We start from the raw sequence: 19,644 nt of genomic DNA on the forward strand, positions 1-19,644 counted from the left end.
CTTAAACGCACAAATGACATTTATCAGAGCGTTAATTTAAAGGCATAAACAACGTTCAACAGAGCAATGACCTGCAAAAGCATTGCCCTCCCCCCTCTTTCTTTTATTGCGATAAAGACTTGCCCGCTTCTTCGTCTCAGTTCGCGTCTTCATTCCTGGTCAATGTTAGTCTCGACGCCGTTAGTGTGCGCCATATATATCACAAATAGCTTCACAAGTTCACAGAAGCATTTCCTTCGGGCCGACCTCCCAACCTTCCCTTTGCTGAAGTTTTCTCTCTCATCTGTTTTGTCGGGCACTTTGCCGGCGAGCTGGCGTTCCCTTAGTGGGAACAGAAGGCCATTTGGCAATCAACACGTACTTTCAATAGCTCTAATTTACGTGGATGTTTTCGAAGGGCACTCGAAGAATTACGGCAAGCAATGCATGTGAAAGGCGAACAGTTCTTTTTTTCATTATTATTATTTGTGGCTCTTTCACCCGTGTTCGTGGTGTTTAGTGGTGAACAAATTTTAACCGCGATACAGAGGCATACAATCTTTTGGGCGAGTTTGATGCAGTTAGTGGGACCATTGGATTTAGCTGACGTGGACAAGGAAGAACGACAAGGTCTGGCGCCCGCCCTTATCGTTCTTCCTTGTTCGCGTCGCCTAAGCGCTACAGTTCCGATAATTTGATATTAAGGCGCCGATGTAAAAAGCACGTGCTGTCGCGAAACCGAATTGCGGGTCGCAATCTTCGCCGTACGGATACTATTGAAGCATTGGAGCTGTTTGAGGGACACGTGGTTCTGTCGTGCCGAAATTGTGGGGCATCCAATGGGTAACATGCTGTGGTGGAGCACTGGAGAAGGATAGACTTCGCTCGCCACCCTCTTCCGCGGTGGAGGCTGCGGCGTAGGGCTCCGTCAGCGGGAGAGTGAGATGGCAATCGCCTTCCACCCGGTGATCGCGCCATTGTCCCCAGCGGCGCCATCCTCTGCGTCCGTTCGTTTGCGCTCCTTGACAATGAATCTGTCTGTACCTACCGACTAGCCCAACTCTCTACTCTGTTGCACACACTAACATAGACGAATCAGCTTATATGTGCAGCCACTTTTGCTACCGCTACAAGGGAGGGGGGGCTGCTCGTCAAAAGCTCTGTTCTCTACCGAGTTACGTAATCGAACAACGTAGGCTACCTGAATAACCTCCATGCACCAAATACACGCCTTCATGCGCATCTAATGTGAATGCGTTAATAAAGGCGTGTTGAAGGCATGTTGAAGGCCTTAAAAAGTGAATAGCCTTTAGGATCATTACGCCTAATTTGCATGCATTAACAATCATGGTGGATGGTTTCTGCAGAATTTTTGTTTTTTCCAGTAATAAAGCTAGGTGATTGACATAGTAGCAACTTTGAGAATAAGCAGTGCGAAGGGAAGCTTTCGTGGTGACATTGCTGCAGATTGAATGAGGTGCTTGAGTGAATATCGAGATGAATCCTCTATTCGGTAGTTGTCCATGCAGGAGTACTCACCAAACGCGTAAATCGAGACTGAAGTGTACCTTCGTAGCACATGTGTTTTTTTTTTTACGGGGGCGAAATGGGAAAACACCCATGTAATTGGATATAGGTACACGTTGAAAAACCCCATGTGGTCCAAATTTCCGAAGTCCCTCAGCTACGGCGTGTCTCATAATCAGATCGGGGTTTTGGCACGTAAAACCCCATAATCTAACCTAATCATATTTTTTTCGTTTTTTTTACCGTCATGAATATTCCTGTATTCGGTCTATTAGTGGGAACAGCTATGGATGGTTCGTGTGATGCGTATAGCGTACGCTCATCGCTTCGGATTCCAGCGGACATTTACCGACTGTAGTGGGAATACCAAATCTAACGTCTTATAATGTCTTAAGGTTTACTGGTGCTTTTCTGTTTGCAGTGGCCCTACAGTTTATTCTTTTTTAAGCTAACTTATTGTCAGCAAGTGCTACGGCTGGCTGCTTTCTTTTAATTTTTTCAGCAGTGATGGATCGCTAAGTTCGAGCTATGCGAAGAAAGATGGATTGAAGCTGCCTCGTTATCAGATATAGAACTACGCACTTCGGCGACAATGAAACCGGTCGTATGCGCTGATCAAGAAAGGGGGTTTATCGCCAGACCTAGCGAGCAGCGATAGCCATGAAAGAGTTGTGTGAAACAGTTCCAATATATTCGCGTATCGTACTGTAGCATTGCTGCCATCCAGAGAGGAGTTTCATTTATGATAAGCAACCCTACTGCTCTGCCCCGACTGTTACTTCATATTTTCACTCGCGGAATTCACGGCTACTGCAGCGATGCTTATTTTCCACGTCTAAAGAATGCGTAAGTGTTCTCGTAGAAGCGTGTATGCTACAGTTCATTTCAGTCCGTAACAACGCTAGAGAAGAAACGATTGCGTCGAGCCCGACGTTTTCGCTGCACTCAGACGGTGTACGGGGATGACCACCACGGCGCCAGCCTCGAACTCCACTGCGGGAGCGGGACCCCTCGTCTCCAATGAGGTGAAGAGCAAGCAGCTGTTGCAGCCGTCATCGCCGGACACCAGTACCCTTTCTTTTTTTTCTCTCTCTCTCTCTCCTTTAGTTTCTCGGGGACCCGGCGTGGGCGCTACTTACTTCCGCGACCGCCGCCGGATGGCGCTGACGATAGCGGGTGCAGCGGCGGCGCTCGGTCAGGTACAACGAAAAGGGGAAGGGGGGACGAACCAAGAGTGGAAAGGGGCGGCGCGCCAACACCCCGAGCTTGAATCCAGCGCGTGCGGACTGGCGCGCGATATTCGGCTCGGCACTCCGAACTCGGACGCAGGGCGTGCTGTCGACGTGGGAGCGCGCTCTCGCTCAACCCTCCCTGGAAAGAAGACGCACCGGGAGCGTCCGCGTGTTGGGCGCCGGAAAAATCGGTGTTTTTGTTCTCCAGGGCGCGGAGGAGTCGGAGTGTGGGGTGCTGCTCTTCTTTGATCGCAGTCGCCCGCCGCCGAAGCACTTTACTCAGGTGGGACGCGTTACGAGGCGATGGTGCGGGGCTCGGAGTCGTGGTGATGCGCTGCCGCGACCGTTGCCTGCGGAAGCATCGGCCAAGCGGAGCGGGCTCGGGACCTCTGATCGGTGTCGCACGCCCGGCGCGCTGAAGGACCGCCTCCCTACGTTGTCGTCGCTGTGGAACTGTCGAAACGAAGAGCAGCTGACAGCTTCGGCATGAACCGAAGGACCGCAGCTATGAGACCAGGACGATTGGTGTTCGCTTTCCCGCTACTACACGTTCTTGCCACGATGGGACGCTTGATGGCGACTGCGCAAGACACCAGTGAGTACACTCAAAGCGAACAACATAGGTGCAGCCATTGCATGGGAGAGAAACAAAGTTTGCTTACTAATGCAAGGCTCCCGTTTCTGAAAGGAAAGTTTAAATCTTAACGTGGCAACTGACAGCTTTAAGCGCATTCCGTCTTTTCTGGTTCACTGAAGCAAACGACAGTTCCAACTTCGAAAAGTTGGAGGGCAATTTTTAGAGTAACACATTTAAGAAACTCGAGTTACGAAAGACAAAATGACACATAAGTGGCACATAATTTGTGCTTAAGTGACGTGAAATTTTTCGTGGCACTATTGTTCTCGCCCCATGTCCTAACTCTGCTGCATTTAATGTTTTTTCATCCTCGACAAGCAAGGTGACGTACATTCAGTAGCGTTACCTTAGGCGCATGCAACTATATGTTAATGCACTCCTTCTCGCAAATATATATATATATGCCATTTCTAGAAAAAAAAAAGTGGTTCCTGCACAACAAACATTGAAATTCATGGCCTGAAAACGCAACAACTTTTATTTTTATTAAAAAAAAGTGTATGCGTTCCTGCTTTTGAAGCAAGAAAAATGCTGTATTGTAAATATCGGTTTATGCCTTACGAAGATGAATGAAAACTAGCTCTCCAAAGTATTCTACCTGTATTTTCGCTATTGCATTCGCGATGCCATTGAGAACTTTGAAATCTCTTTGTAATATACCTCGACGATTGCTTTGAATATGAAAGGCCGTATTCATACTTACAATGATTTTTACCGTGTGATACTCAGCAAGTACACTCAGAACAAAGTTAAGCGCATCCTGAACTCTATACAGCCTTCTTTGGTTATTTGTTCTTATAAAATAGCTTACGCTACCCACAAATCATACTTTAAAAAATTAATAACTCAATGAAAACCGGAGGGTGAATAACTGAAAGACCATTATAATAATTCGGAAAATGTATTTCGCCTTAAAATAACGGGGATATTTGTAACGCTGATCCCGTAGCCGCTACGAGATGTCAAGACGTGAAGAAATTGTGCTGAAAGGCGAAACATTAAATGTATTATCGTAAGAACGGAACAGATTCACACGTGCCGCGAGAATTCGTGGAACGTAGTTAACTACAAAATATTGCTTGAAATAATAAAGGTCGAAACACATACCTCAGTAATTTATCTTTCATGTGGGAAACCTATGTGTGTTCTCGACGTTCACGAGGACACAACGATGACTTTATTGGTCACTGCAAAACTCAGTGTTTTTTAAATCTATATGCGAGATGGAAAAATAAAACTAGCGCATCAAATTGCCCTAGCTTGTACAATAAAATAATCACACACCCTTTCTTTCGTTTGCAATCTAATTGTGTGCGATGACTATGTTCTGTCTATCACACTTCTATATATATATATATATATATATATGTATATATATATATCTGGGGAAAATAAGACATCCATCCAATCGTAGGAATTGCTTCAAAGGAAACCTATATATATATATATATATATATATATATATATATATATATATCAAGGCACCAGAAAAGGAAGCCACGGAAAGCACTAGGAAAAGAAGCTGTAGTTTACAATCACATGTAGGACCGGAAGTAAGAATGAAGGTAAATGAAAGTGGACGAAAATGTAACTTGCTCCATAAGTATATTATACGATCTTGCCGACTCGTGGGAGGTTCATGCCATGTTCCTTCCTCTGGAGCCCACACATACTGAATGCGTGCCGCAGGGCAGCGAAGAATGCTTCGATCACAACAGTTTCCGGCGCACGTGATTTACAAGAAAACATAAATTCTCATGAACCCGAAACACATTAGGTCGAAGTTCGAGCGTGTAGCTGCCTGTGTGGCCTGCACATGCAATCATTCAATAATTTTGCAGGGCCGTGCCAAAACAGAATGAACATTCTCACTTTTTATAGAACTCATGTCTGCTAAACCTCTCTGGCCGACTGTACGTTCAGGCAGGCTTTATTTGTGTGCACGAGAATGATCATGTGCTTCAAAAGTTTCATAACCAATGAAACACTGCAGCAAACCATGTCCTCCCCGCCAGTGCTGAATCAATGTTTTTCTTTAAGTGCGAAATTGTACAGATGTTACCTAATGCATTGATATAGGCGAAGCACGCTGCTTAGTCTCTAATGTCTAGAACTGGACCATCTGTTCAAAAAACTACACTGCCCTAAGTGCAGCACGTTATTTTATTTTTATTTGTTTATTTTCGCAATAAACAATCTCGTAACCACTTATGATTATCATTTCACTATTACATCGTATGAGTGAAGTGTAACGTCGATAATTTAAGCAGTGCTTCCTTTCGCATGATTACTTTGCTTTCTCTGGTGAACAAAAAAAGCTGTCGGTTCTTTATTATCCCTCGAAAGCCATGCGAAATGAGCGATTTTGGACGGAGTGAAAAGGCAATACTTTTAGTTTCTTTGATCCGTAAAAATTACACGGGAAGTTCGCAAAACAGAGCACCCACACCGAATAACTATGCCAACCCGCCTACTCATTCCTTCGATACACCAAACGTATTAGCCACGCTGTAAGCTATCGTCGGGTATAAGCAGATCAATTTCACTCAAAATGGGCCATGCTGCCAGCGCGAACACGCTTACGTGCTTTACTTTCTCCCTATTACTAATCGTTCACAACGTGCTTATGATGTGTCCTCTAAAGCATAAGAGGTGCAGCCTCCTTTATGCGCCATCTCATTAATGCAATCCAACACCGTCACGTCGCCTATACCCATCGTTAGCGTAGACTATGACACCATTGAGTTCAAAGTATAGCAGCCTTTTCGCATGCGTGAAAGCATGAGCTGAAAGGCCGAGCATAGGCGAAATGCACTATCATATTATCAGGCATGAACTGGAGGCGGAAGCATAATGTCGGATTAAGTTCATCTGTTGTTCCCCACATGGTTCTCTACTCAACTATGGATCCCTGATCCACGCCATCGCTTGCACTGCGACCGCATAATTCACTGTAGTCCTGGCATGTAGTGATGGTGAAAACTTTTGTGATTGTCTAACCCTTTAATGCTATAAAAGGGAGCACCGTTTGATTGTACACAAAAAACCTATTGCTCACAGTCATAAGCGCATGTTGCGTAGTAGACGCAGATTAAATTTTCAGAAATCAAACGGCCGCGCAGTTGTGTACTTTGCTGGCTATGCATACTATAATGGATAAGGAGTGCTCGTTATTGCACTAAAAGGACTTTCGTGCGAAAGGAACTGATGGGAAAGTCTGCCGTCCAAGAACCTGTTACATAACTAGTTTACTATCTATGTACGTTTACTATTTACGCAGAAGATGCAGGATATGCAATGTACACCAGAAGGCAGGCACGAGACGTTCACTGTTGCAGTGAGAGCAAGTAAGACGATGTGGTTTCTCTTGAACCAGTATATTCAGAACGAAGGACACCAGAATATTCAGTCCACAGAAAAGATGACCTCCACGATTGGCTAATTAGACTCTTCGCATTCGGAGCGGAACACGTCAAGAGCAGAACTGCGGACCCAGGCCACTAATGAATGACGTTATATATTTGCTCGAACTGTGAAGTGATATTAACGCCTAAAATATTTCAGCCCCTAATGAGGGGGCTCTTCTTGAAGTAATCTAGACGTTTAGATAGCGGGTCACTATATATGGCTTCTTTTCGAAGGCTCCAGGACCCTGGAAAATTTCATATTCAGTGCAGCCTCCGTTATCTAAGCATTTTCCATTCAGCCGTAATACATATCACAAACTGGCATGAAGCCGAAGGTCGAGAAGTTAGTTAGCGTGTAGATAAACTTCGAAGTCTGTTTTCTTTCTTTTATTATTACGCGTTTACTGAAGTTAGTTCACACAACTGCAGAGATAACTTAGAAAAAAAATTATGTGCACTGGGCTTGAGCTCAAACGAGCCAGATTCAGTAGTCGCGACCATGATAAGAGGCAAATCGTTTTTCTACAGTGAAGACGTACGCATAATCAAGTGACGTCGTCCGCAGATGACTCGCAGTAAACTGCACCTACTTCCTAATCCGCGGGACTTCTGGAGATAAAAAAATTGGCTTCCTCCTAACGAAGTTTATTTTCTATACCAAGAACATTTCTCTGCACTTTGTACGCTCTCTCTGCGGGCGTAATGCAGCGCGTCGCCTGGTAAGTCACAGCTGCCACTGTCGCGAAATTCTAACCAGCGCAACAAATTTTGCCGCTCATGTAGCAGTGCAAGGAGAGAGGGGAGGTGGTGCAACGAAAAGTAAATTTTAGCTGTAGCAGGCAGTAGGAAGGGCGACTCAAACGTGAAAGTATTCGTTCAAATCTAAATTAAGCCTATACATGAGAATAACGGCCCTGATTTCTTCTTAGGCTGCACGTAGTGTTCAGTCAATGTTCGATCAAACGCGCTCATTGCTATGCGTAGTTAGGCACTATAGCCAGCCAGTTTAAAATGTGCACACTTGTTAAGGAATGTACGGAAACACAATAGGAAGGTGGCTTTTATCGTTGTGCCTATGGTAACTGAAACACAGTGTGCTGTCCCTCGAACGCGCGGCACACTTTCGCAAGCGATGTACTCCTTTCTATATCTCCATGTGAGAGACACGAAATACTTGATCATGTTTTTTTTTTCTCACGAAAGGCAGGATTGCAGCGCTTACATGCAGACTGTTCATCGCCGTGTTTCTCCTGTGTTTTTGTAAGCGAGATCTCATTACTGTCTAGGTACAGCGTTGAAAACATCGCCACTGTTGCTGACTCTACGTGCCCCAAACGAAACATTGTTCCCGAAACAACGTCTTTTCATTTAGGTGAGTTAGGGTGCCTTTTAATCAGAGACACTGCAATCAATCCGCATTTGAGTCCTCCTTTTCTTAATTAAAAAACTACAATAGATTTAAAAAAAACGGGGTTGAGCAGGTGTTCCATGGGGATGAAACTGATATCAACTCGCGAGACCCAGATCACTGGAGTGTAACGTTTATTTTTTGCTCTTTTTTGTAGTTCGTAGCTTTTTTTCAGTTTCAGTCCGTGGGTGCGTGCCCCCTTTTACGCTTTTTTTCATTAGGCGCGGCTCACTTAAGCGGGCTGTTTTGAGTCAAATGAGCCGTCGCACGGCGCCCTAGGGTTAGTCGCAGCCGTTCGGGGTAATCAGGTCGTTATAGGCTCCGTTCGAAGCCGTCCTGACGTGAATGGGGACTACACGGAGAGCTCATCAGCGTGATTTTCTTCTTGGGAGACAAAAAAGGCTAAGGTTTTCGGCGCTACAATGATAATCCCCAATCGGACATTAAAATTTCTGTTCTAATCTAATAAGAGCCCTAGCGAGAGTTGCAGGTTCCGCACTTTCTCCAGATAATTACCTGATTCAAATAAGAGAAAGGGTGTTTGAATGTGATTTGCACACCGACAATGGGCATACTAACAGAAACTCACTTATTACGGGTATCAAATTCGGTATCCTTGAACACATAGGTATTTATTCAGCAGTTTAGGACTGAAATGCCAGTAAACGGTTTCTGAGAGGTAGAAATGAGAAAATACACTGTCCGTTCTACGCAGTGACAAACCGTTGTTTTATTGACACACGTTTACGCCAGTGTGGCTTGCCACTGCAACTTTTTAGCTTGAATATGTATGTTTTTGTCTGAGAGGTTTAAATGAATAGTGCCCATTTGAAAAGAGCGCATTATCAGGCCCCATACAAAAAAAAAGAGGAAGAAATTTTCCAGGCGTCCCCGTTAAACATTGTCAACAGAAATTATTCAGAACATTTTTGGCATAACGAAAGTTCTGTTCATGTGGGTCGTGAAATAGGCGCTTTTTTGTTATCATCTGAGCCCAACGAAGCCACCTGCGAAAATGGCTAAAAGGTTTACGAGCCTGTTCGCTAAATGCTAATGCGCGCATTGACTCATAAAAGGACATAACTGCCAATTTTATGAGATACAACCTACGCTACTTGCAAAGTTCATCAATTTAGAAACATGACAATAAAAGTATATTAGCTTCAGGGCGGGTTTCGCGTTGACGTTAAAATAAAAACCAGCCAAAAACAGAAGGCGTAGATTTCGCCATAGGTTTGTTATTTTACAAGCTCGCAACTATTATGTTCTTTTTAAATACCTTGATGTCTGTGACGTTTATGGAGAGTGTCCTTCAAGTCTTGCGAATTGTCGATTGCCCGTGGTTCTTCTTTGTTTTAGGTTTGACCCTAATCCTCCTCCTATAATTAGCACTCTGCTCCTATGGCTGAGGTTATAGCCTAACCTTTACCGCTTGCATGCTCGTATCATACCAGTGTTCGCAATATAGAAGTTCTGACGTATGTTCAAGCTTTAATTGTGAAGTGCGTACTGAACTAGAGATTTCTACTGTTGTTACAGTAGGCATTCCCAAAGTTAAACTGTAGATTACATGTAATTTCTTTCTCGCCTACTGTTGTTGATTTTATACTCAGCTCGTCTATGCAACCAAACAACTACATTGGTGTCGTGCATTTTCTTCTGGTCCTTCAGAGCAGGAAATGAACTTAAAAGATGCTTTAGTGTCCTATCTAACGAAGCCTGCTCTTTCCCAGCCCTCACCAGCACAGGTGAGAGGTAAACGCAGGCTTATATCAATTTTGTGAGCGGTCTTGTTTTATGAGTATTTATGACACGAAGCACTTCCGAAGCCGCCAACCAAAGCTTACCCTGTTTTTATCCGTGGGGACTGCATTGCTCTTCCAATTCATCACTCTCGACCTGACGATGGAACCCCTCAAGATCATCTAAGCCCTACTGCGGCCTTACTTATACTCATGGCAACTTTTTTGTTTTCTTCATTTTTCTTCGCTGAAATGTCGTAAATACGGATGTCTTATAGATGAGATCTGCTCGGGATTTCCAGTTTTACCATCCAAAGTGAGGAGGAAAACAGCTATAACGCCCACAAACAACCGGTCATTACTTTTAGAGCGATCACTCAAGACGACGTGGAAATTCCTACACCTATAAGAAATTACAGCGCATAAAATTCCGTACCAAAAAGTACACATGCACGGAGAAGCCGAAATTTCAACACTCTATCTGTGTCTACGGTGCTTAAAACGTAGCGCTAACCATCTTAGCAGAAAATTGAAATGTCTATGCGTATGGCTTTTTTCTTTTCCACCGTAAAGGTGGCTTCCCCCATACTTGAGCAGGTATGCATTATGCACAGGCTGCTATGGAGATGAGCAAAGTGCATTGCGTAACTGCATTGCGTAATGCGTTAATGTTCTCCAGGACGCCACCATTCTACCTTGCTCCCCAGCGGTGTGGCTCACAGCACGAGCATCATGCACTTTGGTTCCGCTGCACACAAACTAACAAGAACGGCACACAACTTGCATTACCTGACCTGTTTGCGCTAAACTACCCGCGGCACTTTCGCAGGGTCCCCAGGTTACATTCTATATAATTCTTAATTCCTAAAAAGATGGCGAAGTTCCCAGTTGAACAGCCATATGCGCACACCGCTAGTATTATCATGTGTTCGCAAATACGGGCGCAATTTTCATGCTCTCAACCCTAACCGCATCCGGCCGACTGCTTTCTGCGGCTGCCGCGAATGAGGCCTGTTTTCCAGATGTATGAAGCTCCACGGCAACTTTCCCACTACACGGGCGCGGTTACGCAACAAGTGGAACATATGAACTAGTTGGTAACTCACCGTGGCGAAGAAACCACGCGAAGAAGTGTGCAGCAGTATAATAACCAGGCACGGAGGGCTGCATATCGTCGTTCTTAAGCCATTATGCCATCCCACCGCTGTTCATTCGCCGTGGTGACGTAAGCTTACCTCTACCATGTATAGAATTGGTACTCGCTGTAGTTTCCCGGTGTCCCTTATTTCTTCATGCAGCGCGTTTATTTGTACTTGACTCTCGTTACGTGACCAATGAAATTGAAATGAGGAATGAGTTACAGAAGTATAGTATTTAGAAGATGATTCGTACCAAGAATAAAATTGAAATGGCACCCAAATATGTACTGTTGGCTAGCGCGTGGTAAAAAATACATTTTCTTTCAGACTTGCGTATCATAACGCACTATTCTAAACTTAAAAAAAAGAAATTCAGCATTTGCAACATTTCAGCAGGTAACGATCGAGAGAATTCTCGCGTAATACGTGACACGATGCGACTTCATTTCACTTCAGTTTATTACCTTAAAGGCCCCCAGAGTTCGAGGTATTACATAAGGGGTGGGCAACGAGTATAAAGTAAATAAATACACAAGGAACAGATGTTTAAGTACACGTTTGCTCGGCGGTTACATATGCAAGATGTGCAGTTTAAAGATGTGGATGGCCAGGTGATTGGGGCGATGTCGGGGCGACTGTTATGCGGCGACTGTTTCGCAATTAGGATTCAGTTGTCACTTTATTTAAGCTCGTCAAGCGTTTTAATTATACGGACAGGAGGAAAAGCGGCTAGGCAAAAAAGAAAAAAAAACAATCAACATCAACAACAGCAAAAACATGTTTCCAACTGTAGCGTTACGATGAGGCGTCGCGAAATTACATCCATAGGACACTTTTACGCGTACTGCGTGGGTGCGAGCGCGCGTTAATTACTGGTCCCTCGCGGTGCGACGGGCACGAGCGCATTTGCCCGACGGCGCAGCCCAGCGGACACGCGTGACGAGCCGCGCGCGGAGAGATGTGCGGGGGGCACTGCCACTCGAGCTGAGGCCAGAGCGCGACCACGTCTCTGACGGCCGTGTGACCGCTGGACTCCATAAAGCGAGCCCCCGCGTCACCGTCGGCGCACCCACGAAGAAAGGCAGAGCGAGCAAACATCAAGGCCTCCCAACAACGGCAACAGTGGCAGCAACTAGGGGTCCCTGTCATGACGGACGAGGTTCACAACAACACGTCTCTTTAAAAAAAAGGAGAAAAAAAAACGTAACGAAGAATCCCTTGGGGTCGCGAAAATAAAGCGTCTCCTCTCCCTCATTTCTCTTATTATATGGGCGCGGGGAGAACAACACCAATAACAACGCGAGTGGCGCGCGCGCGCGCGCTTCTAGCGGCTACTTGAGTTGCCTCTTTTTTCCCGCGAGCGACGCTTAGGACGCGAGTGTCGGATGGTAAAAAAATGATAATAAAGTAAACGAAGGATAAATAAGGCGCTATACCGTCCGGCTAGCGCAGAATGAGCCGCTGCGGCGGTGGACGTTCGCACATTAATCTTACGCTCCTCCCGTCGAGCACGGCCACCGGAGAGGGAGGTGAAGTGTTGACACCCCCCCTGGCGGTCACTGTATGAGTGATGGCACCGGAGATGCAAGCGGCTTCGGTATACTGTGGGACAGGTCGGTGTCTGTAACAGTATGCGCCCCGAAACGTAACCGAAGCGGAGTGTGTGTGTATAGTCCGCTGCACGCGGTGGAATTTTTCGAGTCCGTGAGGAAAACACGAAAAAGTGCGATGACAAAGTTTCTTCAGTTTTGAAAATGAGAACAATAATAATAATAATAACCCACTTGCGCGACGCGCTTTCGAGTGCCCATTAGTTATCCGACCGCGCACCTTGCCGCTAGCGTCAGCGTGAAGGTGATGATGGGGATCCGGGAACACGACGTTGTGGTGGGCGAAATACGGCTGAGTGTTATTGTAACCTGCAGTTAGTGTGGCCCGAATGTCTTCGAGAACGTGATGGTGTTGACTAAGCCACTGCTTCGAGAAAGAACGTACAGAAAGCCGGATAACACTCGCCCTACTATGCGGCGCTACAGTTTTGCCTGGGCTAGGAATGCCGGTGACTAATGCGCATGCAACCTGATGAAAATAAAGGACACACAACGTGATGATTATCATAATTAGGCTAGTTTACGCCGCCTATTATTTATCCACTCTGAAAAGTACGGTAAGTATGCTCAGATACGTAGTGGGGACAGCGTCCGGCTATATTCAGACGTGTATAAAGAAGAGCACGCTGTGAGAACTACTGAGATGTCCCATGCTATGCAGACTTTCACACCCTCCGCGTATCCTTAGATATCAAAAAGGCAGTCAGTCACCCTTATATGCATGTTGCGTGCCGTTACAAGTTTCATGACCAGATTATGTAAAAAAAAAACACGCTTTCTGTTTTCTCTAGTGAACCGACAAAGAATGTTCGGCAGAAGGATCTTGGAATTGGCTAGTTGGCTCGGTGACGGGCACCACTACTTACACAGAGGCTTTCTAATGAAAGTGTGAGCGTATACAAGGTGACAGACAACAGACTAGCAATTCTTACGACAGGTAAGTTCTGCCGGAATGACTACTTTGAGCTACAATATAGTGGCTTCCTCTGAGGCACCGCAGCTAGGCACAAAACCTGCTTTACAGGAGCACAGCAGCCTGATGCGCTTCCGATTCGACGACGGACTGCCAAGTGACCTAGTAGGCGGTGAAAACGGTTAGATACAAACGTACATAGATAGATAGATAGATAGATAGATAGATAGATAGATAGATAGATAGATAGATAGATAGATAGATAGATAGATAGATAGATAGATAGATAGATAGATAGATAGATAGATATATTGATTGAGTGATTGATAGATCGATCAATCGATAGATAGATGATACATAAATAGATAGATAGATTGACAGATTGATTGATAGATAGATCCATCGATAGATAGATAGATAAATAGATAGAGACATAGATTGATTGATTTATTGCCTCTGGAAAGTGTGTGAAGTACCCTGAGCATGCTAACGCATTAAAACAAAGTTGGCCGTCATCCTTCATGCGAAATTCGATCGGACGAGCGAAATAGGACACGTGTAGGACGTAAACGAGGAGCGCAAAGCAGGCACGAAAGTTCATTTAATCGATTGCCCAGTGAGCGTCGGGTACCTTTTTTCTAGTCACTGCTTGATTGTCTTAGGAGCAAAATGTATGGTTTTCGTTTTCTATTTCTCTACAACGGCTAAATGTTCAATCACTGACGATACCAGCAGTTGCTAAGTTCAAGTACCATTCTGTTCGTATTATGTTCCTTCGTTCAATTTTGGTGACTAAAATACTGCTGCAACTTTTTTGTGCTAGCTTAATAGCGTAGTTTTATGGCTGCGTCGCTTGCTCAGCATTTCACATACTTTTCAGGCTGCAGATTTAAGGTAGTAAGCTAAAAAAGGAATAAAGAAAACGAGAAGCTATCGAACCAAGACACATTACCGGGCACTTAGATCATTATTTACCATTACGAGTAGTTAGAGCTTTATTGATTGGTCTTTGCAAGGTTTGCGCGTTGCTTATCGCTGGTGGCAACCACTCTGGTCCGACGGCATTCTGCTGTAGAGTAACAGCTTGTGATTTCGATTCTCGGTTGCTGCGGGCGAAATAAGTTAGGGGTTCGAGCTTTGGGTTTCCGTGAACCCCAGGTTGTCAGAAATTATTGCGCAATCCTTCTAAGCGTCACCTCTCATAACCCGTTTGATAATATCAGGCACAAAGCTTTATGAGTGACTGACTGACTGAATGAATGAATGAGCGAATTAATGAATCAATCAGCCAATCAATCAACTAATAAATAAATAAAAATAAATATTTGATGTTTTTTCTGATCCTTATTGTTGTTTCATTTCCTGGTGAACCCCGGTAAAATTTATACAGCTGATGGAAGTAACACAAAAATTACTGATCATGTTTTGTCAGAATTTCGCAGTGTTTATCCACAGGTAAACGAACACGTAGTAACGGGGCCCAATGCGTTGAACTTAGATATGACGCAAATTATTGCTGGAGAAAAGTTCAAAACTTTTAAATGAAATATATGTGCTGCAAACAGAGCGAATAATTAAGCTAGTGGAGTAAGTTCGCGCTTCTTCGTGTCAGTTTGTGTCGTCATTCCCGGTCAGTCTTCGACTTGTCCCCATCAGTGTGTACCGTAAATAGCGCAAGAACAATCAATGTGTGCTCTAAAAGTAAGCAAAAGAATAAATTTGAGGGCTATTGATTTCATTACGATTAGTTCATTGGTTCATAGGAACCAAGCAGCTTAACAACTCAAAACAAATGAAGGAGAAATGTCAAAATAACTAGGTTAGTGGCACCATCGGTGATCTCGCTTCAAAAGATATGCTCATAAAATCCATCTATTTGACCATTGTACTTTGTAGGCTTACGTGCTGAGTGAAAATTTATGACACAGCACCCGAGAGAAATGCTCCAGGCCACTTCGTGTAGTGAAGCAGGTGTCATAGTGATATCGTCCAATCCACTGAATTTTGCTGTCTTTGTTCCTTCCGCAGTGCTAGTAACAGTCCCTGTATCCGTTCCGGCTTGCCAAACCTGCAGTTGTTCAATACTCCCTGCCTGAGCGAAGCCTCTCTTGCGCTTCCATGCGTTGCACACCCAAATACCGGTGGAGCCTGTCCCTTTTGGACTACCGCCTGTATTAGTCTTCAGTCAAACACTTTGCCAAAATGGAGGCATAATAGGATACCAGTGCGCACTTCACGGAATCACTACATCCTCCCTTAATCACCACGATGAGTACCTCCCTGTCGCGTCCTAGATGAATAAACTGTCCATGCTTTGATATGTACATGACAATATGTACATTTACTTCCTTCTGACAAACGCTGGGCATTTGAAGCCACCGGTATGTGCGGTACGTGTTGATTATTTTCAGCTAGCATACGGATAGGGCTGGAAAACTCCGAGATTCGAGACCCGAATCAACGAGATTTTCTTCTAATCTTCCTCTTACGCGCCTTAGACTGGCACGGTTGATCGAAAGTGTTTGGCGATACCGGCGAGATTTATGGAGCTTCTCTAAACCGGCCCCATCCAGGGATGCTCCACCAGAACCTCTCATCCCGAGAAAATCACCTAGGCTCTAAGAAAGTGTTCTGTATATTCAATCTATTCTGGCTATTGCTGTCTACAACATTTCTCAACGTTGTCCGTAGGCCACCGTAAAAATTCGACATAGATACCCACCGGTGCAGCTTAATTTTGTTTATTTCGGTTGTGTCAAATATTCGTAGTAAAAAAAGGTAGTGTATAAGACGCTCGATCTTATTACTGCCTATTCGCAAATTATGAGTAGATATAACTTATATGTATCAATGGCACAAGCACATAAAATAGTAAATATAGAACCGAAAACCTTATACTACCGTCAGGCCCCATGTCTCTCTTCATGTACGCTGACGCTCATGGTGTAATCAGGAAAGTTTGACTAAAAAATGGCATAAACTAATCGACAGATACGACAAAGAACAAGAAGCCTTGTATAATTTTGGGTTAGCAAACCTTCTGCTGCTGCGAGTCTGAACGTGGTATAACATAAACAATATCCCCGCACATTACGAGCGCACTTGGAGCCGCCACCCGTGACCGCGCACGTTTTTGCTGATATAGCCTACAACTTCGCTACGCATGAACCTATGTAGTGCAATCACCTGCAAACAGAGCATGAACGCGTATTGCGGCTACCACGTCGTGGCAGGCTCGCGGAGCAGTCTCTAAGCTACCTATTTATGCTTCGCTGCAACAGTCCATAACCGGAGATATAGCGGCCGATAAAAAGTTGTTCCCCGAACACGACGCAGGCGCCTAGCCTGAGATATTGCAGTTGCATCAACAGGGGCCCACTATGAGCCGTCGGTCTGAAAATACCATAGCCTTATCATCTTTGCTCCCACTGCCGACCACTCGCTTAAGCGAGGCGTCCAGCAAAGTGTTCCCGAAACAAAGAACACAAAAAAGCGAGTGCGACTAACAAATGGAGCCGTATCATTTTCCGGGGCGGTACGCTGTAGCAGTGCCCCCAAGGATTTGCGGGGACACGCTTTCGTGGGTATGCAACCGGGATAACGATTTCGCGCGGCCCGGCCATCGATGCGGTTTTCAAACTAGAGTGCCTGTGCTACTGAGAGCATCACGAAAATGCAACCAATCCAGAAATTGTCGGTGAGGGAGTAAGGAGTACTGAACAAATTAGCCGCTGTCGCTTGAACGTAGGGTCAACATCACCGTGCGGGAAGATAACAGACATGGGCTGCGTTGCTTGAACTCGTAAATAATACAGCCCTTCCCTAAGCTGCGCCACGCTGCCACCACGGGTCATCCCATTTATGAAATTAAACGCCGCAGGTGGCGCTCAAGTCGCGAACCCCATGGGAGAGGTTATGTCTCGTTGTTCATCCCCCAGGCCGTTTTCCTGACTTAGGCACGCAAACTCGCGTCGCACATGCGTAGGTACAGTTAAGCACGCTCGTTCGTGTTGCGGGCGACGTGCCGACGGCAACGCGTCGGAGCAGGCAAACGCGACGACGCTATCGCTCGGTGAGTTTGTCGTGACAACCGTGCACACCGCGCAAAACTTGCTTTCAAACAACTGGAAGACAAAAAGAAAATCAGTATAACGCTGCTTACCTGTACGCAAACAACGCGGTGACTTGTTGTTCGTCGATCGGTGTCACGTGGAGGGTGGAGGGGGGGGGGGGGGGTTGAAGAGTGCGTAAGTAAAAGCAGCGATGAGGCTTTCGACCGGATTATGGTCGATGGTTCAACCGCTCGTTACGGTGGCAGTCATGCGAACGGCCACGCTGAGCCCTCAAAATATAACCCACGTGTTGGCTAGTTGTTAGATGTACTACGTGACGTGTTCTTCTTGTTTCTTCTATGTCTCTTCTTTGGGTCGGTGTAGGGAAGTATCGTACAAAAGACAACATCGCATTTTCGGATGGCTCTGTAAAACTACCTACGATGTAAAGTATTACTTCTACATAGGTATGTTTTAGGCAAAATCTGGCAGTGAATATATACATAGATCAACGGGGCTGTAATTAACGCATGAGACACATTATTACGTTCATCGCATACCTACTGCAACAAGTTTCCGGTGAGGAAGGTCTATATACTGTAAGCTTTTATTTAGCTAGCCTCATTTCGGTGCACTAAACTTTGTTTTAAATTAAAAAAAGAACATAAGGCAGATCACTTTTGCCGAAGCCCGCAAAGTGAAGGAAAGCTTATGAAATAGAAAATTGGCATCCACTCGACTTTAGCGCGAAACTTCAAAAGAAACACATACAGATTTCTCAGAAAGGACGCTTCGCAATTCAAGAAAACGCCACCTTGCTGGCTTCCGCAAACTTGATTTGCCATTTTCAGTGTCCCTGTGCTTCGATTAGTTGATTATTTTGCCCTCGCGAAGCGTTCTGCCAACCTTCTGCTTAGCACAAATAGTATAGATCGACCGGCTCTTAAAGCTGGTAGTGCCGGGTTTGATCCCCGGAGCAGGCAAAAGTAACTGGAACGCCAATTCATTTCTCCGTAAAGTTCGGGAATTATTATCTCGAAACTGGTGTCATCATGAGAATACTTTCCAAGTGTATCCGCCTTGCGAACTCCACGGCTAGAATTTGGAAATTGCAATACGGGCCATAAGGTCATTAGTTAAAACCTTAATTAGTTATTTCTGGTTATTTGGTTTAATATACCGTTCAATTGTTAGTGCATGTAATGTCCGCCTTTTCGAACAGACCACCTCATGAACTAGAATTGTGCTATCTGCCACAGGCAGCCTTTAAAATTTTTTTTAATGTTCGCTGAAACACCGTGTATACTATCAGCCCATTCCTGCATTCGAATGCACCAAAAGAGAATCTGAAAACATGGTTTGTAACTTCTTAGAGTCATTAATAATGTTTTCGTGCTTTTTGGTCTGGAAAACGTCCCTGTCACATTTGAAGGAGCTGAAAAATTATTCATCTCAAAGCACATTTTGAAGAACGTTGTCAGCTACATTGTTGACATTCCAATGTATTTTAATAGATTTACGGAGCTTATAAGTCACTTACTAGATGTGTTGGTAGTTCTGAAGGTCAAGTATATAAATATTAACCTCGGAAATTGCCCTTTGTCTCGGAAATACATTGACTATTAGGGCCAAAGTGTTTCTGAAGCAACACTGGCACCGAAACAGAGCAATGTTCAAGCGGTTTTGTGGTTTCCAAAAGCGACATATCAAAAATAGCTGCAGCATTTTTTAGGAACCACCAACGTCTACCTGCAGTACATTATCCAATTCAGCAATATATTATTTCGTCTTACGAAACTGCTATACAAGGGCGCTTAGTAGGCATACGACATTCAGTGTGAAAATGCTTTAAATGAAATCAGCAAATGGCTAACCTAAAATCTAATATTTGGAATATTTTACGCCGACAAACCATGCATTGTTTACAGCGATGCTTCAAATGTAGGCATTATAGCTTTGATCCAACAACCAGACCACGAAGCTAAGGAACATCCTGTG

General features: G+C 44.8%; 1 protein-coding gene across 1 annotated transcript in view; it reads left to right on the plus strand.

Annotated features, from left to right (window-relative positions):
• Positions 1-2,825: 2,825 nt before the first annotated feature.
• The window catches only part of LOC119441695 (hemicentin-2), a 271,115-nt gene continuing 254,296 nt past the window's right edge, over positions 2,826-19,644 (plus strand). The window contains exon 1 of the mRNA XM_037706292.2: positions 2,826-3,333. Within this exon, the coding sequence (XP_037562220.1) occupies positions 3,225-3,333 (109 nt within the window). The 5' untranslated portion in view covers positions 2,826-3,224. The remainder of the gene's footprint in view (positions 3,334-19,644) is intronic.

The sequence above is a fragment of the Dermacentor silvarum genome, chromosome 2 (genome assembly GCF_013339745.2).
Source record: "Dermacentor silvarum isolate Dsil-2018 chromosome 2, BIME_Dsil_1.4, whole genome shotgun sequence".
NCBI classification, from domain to species: Eukaryota; Metazoa; Arthropoda; class Arachnida; order Ixodida; family Ixodidae; genus Dermacentor; species Dermacentor silvarum.